Consider the following 9,314-nt stretch of genomic DNA (forward strand, 5'->3'; position numbering starts at 1 on the left):
TCATTCTCCTAATGATGTGATCCCATTATCAACGACATCCAATGTCCATGGTCAGGAAACCATAACCATCTATTGATCAACGAGCTAGTCAACTAGAGGCTTACTAGGGACATGTTGTGGTCTATGTATTCACACATCTATTACGGTTTCTGGTTAATACAATTATAGCATGAATAATAGACAATTATCATGAATAAGGAAATATAATAATAACCAATTTATTTTTGCCTCTAGGGCATATTTCTAACAGATATGACATCCAAGAGTCAATGAATTATTTTTTGGTGTGTATATATGCTCAAGTGACATGGGAGCCAGAAGCCATGCAACTTTTTGCTTGCTTTACCTCCACAATAAAAAAATAAAAAAAATCTTGCTTTACATTTATCATCATGATTTTTTTTGCTTTATTAGTCGCATAATGTTGACATGTGACTCATTTGGCAGTTGTGCTCGACGATGGCATTGTACCAACAAAATGAGAAGAGAAGTTTTACTCATTGTTGTTTTTCGTGTGAGCTCCCCGGTTTACCAAAAAGAAACGGTAATGATAACTCCCGAACGTTCGGGAGTTAAGCATGGCAACCCGAATGCTTTTAGATGGCAGCTTTAGTTTGCGTGAGATCAGGAAAACATGGCAATTTTCTGACAAAAAAATGAAAAATAACAAAGTTGCCATCCCCTATTAATTAAAGTTGTCATCCCCTACGAACTAAAGTTGCCATGTCAAAACGTTCGGGACGAAATGCTCAAATCCCGAACGTTCGGGGGTTATTGGATTCCAAAAGAAAAGTTTGCCAGGAAAAAAAAAAGAGTGAGCTCCACAAATTATTTAGCAGAGAGCAGAGCTCACTCTGGCTGTCAATGGGCTAAGCAGCCGTGACAGCCCATCAATCACGTGGGCCCCCTACACGCGTTCTTCCGCTAGCCTGCTACGATCCACCACCGGTCGAGCAAAACTTTTCCTACGCGACACCCCAAAAGAGGCAGATTGGTGGAGCCCGGCTCCGCGAGGCCGTGAACGGCGGTTGGCGTGGCGCGGCGGCCGGGACGACGAGGCGGAGGCGACGTGGGGCTTCCACGCTCCCTCCCAGCGATGCCGGTGCGGCGGCGGGCCCCGCGGCCGCAGGACACGGGGGTGGTGAAGAGGTACGCGGAGATGGGGATAGCGGCCGCGCTGTCGCGGCCGTGGGACTACCCGACGGCGTGCCGCGAGCTGGCCGAGCTCCTGCGCCACGGCTACGCGGGCCTCCCCAAGCCCGCCCAGGCCCTCGCCGCCGCCGACGTGCTCGTCGCGTTCCGCCTCCTCCCCGAGTAAGCCCCCCCTACCGCGCCCCCCAGATGCGCGCGGCCCCGTCGAATTCCCCGTGCCCTCGCCTCGTGGGCCCGCCGGCCGGTGCGGTTCGCGACGGATTGCTGCGTAGTGAAATTCGGATTGGCCCCCTTGAATATAAATGGTGGCCGTTCTGTTACATTGCGTGCTAAATTGCTTAATTCGTACTGTTATTATGTTGGCCTCCAGAAGTATTTATGTGCCTAGATTTCGTTCAATCGCTCCGGCATTATCTTGGCAGAGGTTATCCATGTCAGCTTCATATTCTGTCGATTTGGAATTTCAAGAAATTATGTGCCAGTGTCAACATTCGAATACTTATGCAGCTTTGGTAACTGATGAATCCACAATCATATGAAAAACAAAGGTCGGGTTGATACTTGATGGTCTGTTATTTTAGATGACATCGCATTGGCTTTTAAATTTGTCTGGTGCAAAATTGAATATTGATTCTACGCAAAGTTTGCCCAAGGAGATATGCACTTAGGTAGTTAGGTTGATATGTTATTGACTTGCACAAATTTTCTTAGCCTTGTCACTCTGAATACATTGCCTTGTATTATCCTTCCACAGGTTCACTGTGTCATGCTTGTGATCATATCAAGCAGTTTCTGCTTGACTTATTATATACTTACAGATATGTTTTTCATGTATCATAAAGATCAGTCATCTGTGTCGTCAAAATATGCATGGAATCAAGTGGGAAGTCTCCCATTAAACTTTATTCTTTTTTTGAAATACGTGTTTAGTTTTTGACTTAACTTAAAGCTTGCATGGTATTTCCACATGATAGTCTGTAGTAATCCATTGTTTCTTTCCCATAGTGTGCAGACAGAATATGCATTAGCGGCAGCCAATGGTCTTCTCCTAGCGGTAGAAACTTCCCTGCCAAAGCAAAAGAAGTCACAAGCTGTTTCAGAGTTCAAGTGTTCTGTTATTTTACATAAGAGGCGGGCTAAAGTTCAACAAGAGCCTGGTATGTAGGGTATTCTCTGGTGTGCAAATGCGTTGATGTCTTCCTGCTTAGCAAACTCGAGTCTTAGTTACACACATTAGATAAGTGTGGGGAACTACTGTGCCTTTTCAGCAGTCATTATAAAATGTGTGCATTTATTATTCTAGATTCTATGAAGTGACTCGACTCTTATGTTTGAATGTTCTGCTAGGATGATAAAGTCCAGCTTAAATAAAAGCTGATGATTGTCGTCATGTTATATCTATACTAGAGGATACCCCATGCGTTGCTGCGGGAATTGGTTGATGAGAATTTGGGTTAATAACATGAGAACCAAAACTAAAAATACATGTGACTTATTATATTTGATTATGTATAGTTGTAATGATACTTACTGAATATAAGTAGAATAATTAAATGGAAAAACTTTCCATGCATGGTTGAATGTTGTGGTGGGTCCTTTCCCATGCATGATTGCATTGAGGTGGGCCTTATCCCATTCATAATTGTATGGTGAGGTCGTATGCTTGCATGTTGAGATAAATAAGTTAGTGTGGATGACTCTCTTAGTATATAGGATACACTTTATGCCCTCCCTAGTTTTACATGTCTCAGTATAACAGTATACACTTTAATTTGCAGCTTCCTGTCAATATTTATGGGGTGAGCTTATAAATATATATTAATACACTAGTCATCATGACATTTATTTTGAACCTCTTTGACAGACCCCCCAGACATACCAAATGATGTGCTTGTTCATATCTTTAGTTTTCTGGACACGCGTTCTTTGGTGGCTGCTAGTCTTGTTTGCTGGTATTTTTCTTCTTCTCTCATACCCATATACTATTTCCAAACATATGCTAGTTCCTTTTGTTGACACTTGCATATTCCCTAGAAGGTCTTGGAATTCATCTGCAAGTGACAACAAGCTGTGGAGAATGAACTACTCCCTTTTCTTTAGCACGTCCCGTTTGCGCTCCAACAGCACGCTTGTATCCAGTGGTGTACAGAATAGTCATGGTATTCTCCCGCAGAATAATGTGGATCCAGTATTTGATGATCCCAATTTGAACTGGAAAGAGGTTTTCCACAAGAAGCATGCAGGTAGTGCTCCCGTATGCTAGTATTCTCAATGTAAATTACACTCGGCAAATTACAACGTTCCCCTCTAAACATGTCTGAATTACCATTAATACAGAGCACATAAGCTGGAATGCCGCATCAAATAGAGCAATATGCCAGCAATGCCGTTCAGTTCTCTGGCTGAGCAACTTGACGTGTGCTGCTCCTCACCATTGTCCTAAGAAAGGAAAAGATGAAATAAAACTAACGCCCCTGTTACCTTATGCGGTAAGTGCTTCTATCTTATGGTCAATACTTTGTATGATGGGGTTTTGCATGCAATAATTCTGTTTTTTAATCACAATATATCCATTTCTCGATTGATCAGCCTTTTGGATGTAGTCCATGAGTCATTGTTATTTTTGTAACTTTTGCACTACACTTTCACTTGATATTCCATTGTACATTTGTCGGACTGATTTCACTCTTTCATGTACCAGGTTGCTTGTTACATATTAAATGCTCAAGATCGACCATCTTCATCGTCTGACAGTAGCGATTCAGATAGTGATTCTGAAAACAATGTGCCCAGACGACTTTGGAATTCTCGTGTTTGAGTGAATTCAATTGTATAGCTGTGTAAGCTAGTTTTGTTGTACCATCCCAAACTCTGACGATTGTGGACACCAAACATTCATGCTGTTGTAAATTCACCATGAAATGTTCAATGAGAACTTGTAAATTTAAAACATTCTGATGGAGCTTAGTAATTTGGTACTTCCTCCGTCCCGAAAGCAAAGTTGTACTAAATCATCGACACTTATTTTGGGACGGAGAGTGGATGGTTACCAAATGTGTGTACCAATGAAGACCTCACATTTAATAGAAGAAAACAGATTAAAGAACATACATGCTCCCTAAATTCCAAAATACTTAAGTTGTACTAGTCTATAGATTCAAATATAAATCTTTCTAGAGATTTATCCTAAGTCAAAATAAATAAGTTGTACTAGTAGATTTATCCTAAGTCAAACTTAGTCTATAGATTCAAATATAAATCTTTCTAGAGATTCAAATAGGGACTACATACGGATGTATATAGACATATTTTAGAGTGTAGATTCACTCATTTTGTTATGTATGTAGTCCCTTTTGTAGTCTCTAGAAAGACATATATTTAAGTGGGCTGCAGTAGTACACCCAGTTGCATATACTTGCCTTGTGTTGGAAGCAAATAGGTTGCTTCACCAAGCTTTTACTCATGTCATATGCTTAACCTGCAATGCACTACTTCTCTTCCAAGTTGAAACTTAACTACACCTCAGTTAGCAACTAAGGTATGCAGGTTCAGTGAAAGAGTAGTGACATCCAACACTTGTGCGGTCCAGTAAACTGAGGTGCAGCTAAATTTCAAGATAACTTTCAACTCATGTCATCTTTTTAGAGAATATGATCCTAGGATAATCTTTTGTTATTTACAGAATGTGACCCTGGAATATTTTTTTTTGTATTTTTATAGGATATGACCCTAGGATAATCCATGCAACAAACCTGAAACAATCATATCTGTTTTCATAGCCTTAATCAGAACAGTATATTAAGTGATGATGTACTGCATTTGTTTTTCCTTTTCAAATTACAATTCAACAGAGCAATCAAAAGAATTAGCCAAATCCAATTACAGTTACAACATTTACCATACCCCTCACGCTCACATCCTTGTGCCCTTCCGTTTGAAACCAAAAAGAGCAAAGGAAGGGCCCTCCAGTAGTTACACAAGTTAACACAACCAAACTACTTATCAAACAGCTGTAGACATGGTAGTTTCCAAAACATTTGGCCACGAAACAACAAGTCACAATCAGTGGTATGCAATCTGTATGCAGTATTTCTGTGAGCTCAGGTTAAGCATGACATCCTTCTCCTGTGCTGATGCAGGGGAGCTCTCTGCACCGGCCTGGAAACAAAGCTCTCCCTTGGCCGAGGCCGAGGCGCCGACGCCGCCGTCGAATCGATGCTGTTGCTGCTTACGTTGATCTGATCGGATTTGACAGACAAGTATTTCAGCCTAGGCTCACCGGATGAGAATGCCACCGACGACCTAGCCTTGGATGCGGAGTGGCTGAACGACTGGCTCCCGCCGGGCTTAGATGAGTAGGCGTTCACTGATCTTGTCAGCCTCGGTTTACCGGCGGAATGGGTTGCCGCGCCGTGCCTTTGACGGCTGCACACCGTTGCGGACATGAAGTGAGGGACTGACCCATGATGGACCATCATCCTGCTCTTGGCCCTCTGGGTTGCCTGAGGGCTGTCCGCGGCATCATCAACATGCCCTGACACCAGAATGCTTCTGGGCGACCCCTTCTCGTCGCTGAGAGCCTGACAGGCGACGGAGGGAGAGAGCGTCTTCCTCTCCTCCGCCGCCGACGTCTCGGCGATCCTTATTTGCTCATTCAGAACCCCGAGCTCCTGCTCGGCGTCGCGCATCTCCTTGTCGAGCTCCGCGAGCCGCTTCCGCTTCAACATTTTCAGGTCCTACATCAATCAATACAAGGAACGCCTTTACTACATGTACTCTAGGTGAATAGTGGGGCCTTTGGTTCTTTCTTCATTCACCCTCGATCTTAGTCTTCTTCTTACCTCTGAAAGCTCTCTGCTGGATTCTATCAGCATGGCTCTTTTCGCAAAGCCCAGCGAACAAATTGTCTCGCCCACGTCGTCCTTGGAAGGGCTGATGTGCACCACCATAACAACTTTTGAGCCATCGCCTGTTTTCAGCAAATCAACATAAGCATATATATTTTGATGCTTCAAATTGATCTGAAGTTGGTTTTTTCCGTACCGAGGGAATCACTGAGAATCTGGGTAAGCTTGCTATTTCTGCAGAATTTGACAAAAAACAAGGTAAGGCCTAAGTACTACCGAGGTAACTTGAAGCATCAAAATTAATTAACCTGTTAAGATATGAAGGAACTGCTAGTCCGTTTACCCATTTTTTTTAATAAAGAGAAAAAAGAAAAAGAAGAAAACTACTAGTCAGTTTACCTGTATGGAACATGGCTTCTCTTTCTCCTTAGTGCAGCGATGACATCTCCAAGAGCTGACAGAGACAGGTTTATAGCCTTACCCTCATCCATTGTCAACCCAGATGCACCAGTCTTGAGCAACCGCTCGCTGCCACCAAGATCCACGAGCCACAGCTTGCTGACTTGCTCACTCACACCTCCACATCTCCTTATGGTAATTCTTGTCAAACTACACACAGACAGAGCTAAGACAAGATAAAATTGGGTACTGTTCAAGTTACTAACTACATACTGCACAAGCTGAAACTCTGCGTAGACCAACCCACCAGTGTGATCGGCTCGAAACATTGTTGACATTTGTCCAGGATGTCGACCGGGATCGCCGCCCTCTGCAGTACCACTGGTTGGCTTTCTTGAGGTCCGGTACTGCGACATCGGTAAGCCCCTCGACTTGCACGGAGCCACTTGTGGTTGCTAGAATGCTGAGGTTACTAAAAGCAAAAAAAAAAGGCGCATTTGCTTCACTTTGAGAATTGAAGGCAATATACTACGAGTGTCAAAAAACGTCTTATATTAAGTTACAGAGAGAGTAATAATTCACAGGTGCATTGATGGGTCTTTACCAAGTTGTATTGCCTTCTGTGGACCTGAAGAGAGGCTGCTGCCTTGGTGCCAACAAGTCCCTGAGACTTCCCATGTACACCTCAAGCATGCTTATGGAGAAAGAATATGTGGATGAAGTATCTTGAGCAGCATGAGAGAACAGCTCCTGAATCGCTCGAGGCACGACGCCGAGGTTATCGCTAGTTCCTTCCTGCAAGCAGCAGTTAGCAGTTTCCAAGGACAGGTGAGATGGAAATACAGACATTGCCTTGAATTCAATTCAGCTCAAGCACCAACTGACCATTGTATAGGTCTTTCCGGTCCCAGTTTGGCCGAAAGCAAGGATGCAGACGTTGTGCCCGTCAAGTGCAGATCGGAGGATTGGCTTCACGTCATGGAACACATCATCTGCATCATCAACAAGATCCGATTGACACTTGAAAAAGATAGATGCGCAGTGAAAAGGTAGTGAAGCAAGATCAAGAAGCTACCTTGCGTTGACTCCTGATCAAACACCCGATCAACACTGAAATCTTTCTTGATCCCCACTGCCCGAACTAGGATGTTCTCTTGTTCGACAGTAACTGGTGATTTGATCTTGATGTTGCTGGTTGAGATCGACGGCCGGACTCGGCAGAACACCCTGATGCTTCCTGAATTTTATCCAAATTCAGCTTCTTAGAGTCTCAAGGAATACTAACTCTAAATCTATGCTGCTGCTATCTAGTTCTAGGATCAAAGGCGGTACCTTTCAGGTCTATGAGCTTGTCCAGCGCCTCACGTCTCCTCCGGTTGAGATGCCTCTGCCTCGATCTCAGAGCAGAAATCTCTTCTGAAACACCACCGAGCCGAACGAGTTATTTAGCCGGTGAATCATCACATGAATGAACTGAATAAACAGGAGAGGAGAGTGGTGGTCTCAACCATGCAGAGTTGAGATTTCCTTGTCATGGCCAAGTACGACTCCACCGTTGGGGAGATCCGAGCTCAGGTTCTCCAGTGGCAGCATTATATTTACATGCCCCCCCATGGCCTCCTTCTCCATGCAAAGAAATCAAGAGCTTCTTCTTCTTCCTTCCTTCCTTCCTCAGAGAAGCTTCATCTGCTTCATACTGAGAGAAGAAACCAGAGTATCAGCACTATCTTTGTGAAGGAATATGAAAGAAGTCATTACAAGCAAAGAATGACAAGAGCAGAGGGAATATATTCCAAACACCTTTGCAATGATTGGCCCTCTGCAGGCAGGAAGACATCAATAATTCAATATGTGTACTTCAAAGGGAATCTACCCAGCTAAATAATATTAAGTACATGATTTCTCCAATACCTTATGATTGTTGCATCTGTAGCCCCTCTTGGACCCAATTAATACAGGAGCTTCCCCCCAAATAGCTTCTTCAGAACAAAAAGAACACAAGAAAGATCACCAATCCAGCGTAATTTAGCACTAGTACCTTGAGGAGAGTCTGCTGCTGCTTGAGCCTCCTGTCCCTGATTCCTTTTCTCCTCGGGAAACAGGGAGTTGTGTTCTTGATCTTTGATCTGGTGCCAGAGTAAGGACAGATAATATGAGGAGTGAAGAGCGGGCCAAGCTAGGGGACAAGACAAACCCTCACTACAATGCAGCTCAAGACTTTTTGGTGCTGGATCTTGATGGCTAAAGCTGGGACTGGGGGTGGCTAGAGCCTAGAAGCAATTACCAAAGCTCAAAGCTGCATCCAGCACATGGCTGTGGAAGAAGGAAGAATCCTACCTATCCCAAGCCACAAGAATGCACGCTCTGGCTTTATTCCACTCAGGAACAGCACACAAGCAAAGGTAAGCTATACGCCGGAAAGCGCTTCGCACCACACTGGAAAGGGAAAGATCACCCAAGGGAATGATGTATCAGAGGAAGAAACCCATCAAGAAACAGTTGTGCAAGATGCAACTGTTGTTTGGGGATGAGAGAGAGGGGCACTCCAAGTCTGCTACTGCTGCATGTGTAGTCCAGGCAAGAGGCAGTTAGGTGGCGTGGAGGGTCCTGGATTTAGAAAATCCAGGGGATGAAATGGTGTGATCAAACAGCCCCCGCACCACTCGCTGGAAAACCAATCGGGGAGGAGAGCCGGTGGCCAGATCGTCTGTGGTGCCAGCTTTTGAAGGCATTTGCTGTGTTGTCTGCTGGACATTTATTTAAGTGTTGGTAACTCTGCTTTTTATGAAGATGTCTTTCTGTTAAATTTTGTTGCTGACAGCAGTTAATGGGTTTGCTGGTAGATTCTTGCCTTTGGGTTGATAGGATGGCGCGCGGCGCGGTGGGACTCAGGGCAATGACACAGAAAATCTGGGC

General features: G+C 44.1%; 2 protein-coding genes across 7 annotated transcripts; one reads left to right on the top strand and one right to left on the bottom strand.

Annotated features, from left to right (window-relative positions):
• Positions 1 to 990: 990 nt before the first annotated feature.
• LOC119349095 (F-box protein At5g52880-like) lies at positions 991 to 4,166 on the top strand. The gene is made up of 6 exons (XM_037617104.1): positions 991 to 1,314; positions 2,158 to 2,309; positions 3,017 to 3,104; positions 3,190 to 3,395; positions 3,490 to 3,641; positions 3,854 to 4,166. Exons 1-6 carry the CDS (start codon positions 1,097 to 1,099, stop codon positions 3,968 to 3,970), a joined length of 933 nt encoding a protein of 310 aa, XP_037473001.1. The 5' UTR covers positions 991 to 1,096; the 3' UTR covers positions 3,971 to 4,166.
• Positions 4,167 to 4,963: 797 nt separating this feature from the next.
• Positions 4,964 to 9,032, bottom strand: LOC119349096 (kinesin-like protein KIN-14O). Of its 6 annotated transcripts, none has more exons than XM_037617106.1 (13): positions 8,736 to 9,032; positions 8,310 to 8,524; positions 8,199 to 8,217; positions 7,907 to 8,094; positions 7,731 to 7,814; positions 7,474 to 7,635; positions 7,284 to 7,390; positions 7,003 to 7,193; positions 6,706 to 6,870; positions 6,399 to 6,608; positions 6,196 to 6,233; positions 5,994 to 6,121; positions 4,964 to 5,888 (listed from the first exon to the last, which is right to left on the bottom strand). In XM_037617106.1, exons 4-13 carry the CDS (start codon positions 8,025 to 8,027, stop codon positions 5,253 to 5,255), a joined length of 1,842 nt encoding a protein of 613 aa, XP_037473003.1. In that variant the 5' UTR covers positions 8,028 to 8,094; positions 8,199 to 8,217; positions 8,310 to 8,524; positions 8,736 to 9,032; the 3' UTR covers positions 4,964 to 5,252. The 6 variants fall into 6 exon arrangements, with proteins under 6 accessions (XP_037473003.1, XP_037473005.1, XP_037473004.1 ...); XM_037617108.1 differs by having other exon boundaries at positions 8,310 to 8,359; positions 8,437 to 9,032; XM_037617107.1 differs by having other exon boundaries at positions 8,310 to 8,377; positions 8,437 to 9,032.
• Between the last annotated feature and the right edge of the window lie 282 nt (positions 9,033 to 9,314).

This window comes from Triticum dicoccoides, chromosome 1B (assembly GCF_002162155.2).
Source record: "Triticum dicoccoides isolate Atlit2015 ecotype Zavitan chromosome 1B, WEW_v2.0, whole genome shotgun sequence".
Lineage (NCBI taxonomy): Eukaryota > Viridiplantae > Streptophyta > Magnoliopsida > Poales > Poaceae > Triticum > Triticum dicoccoides.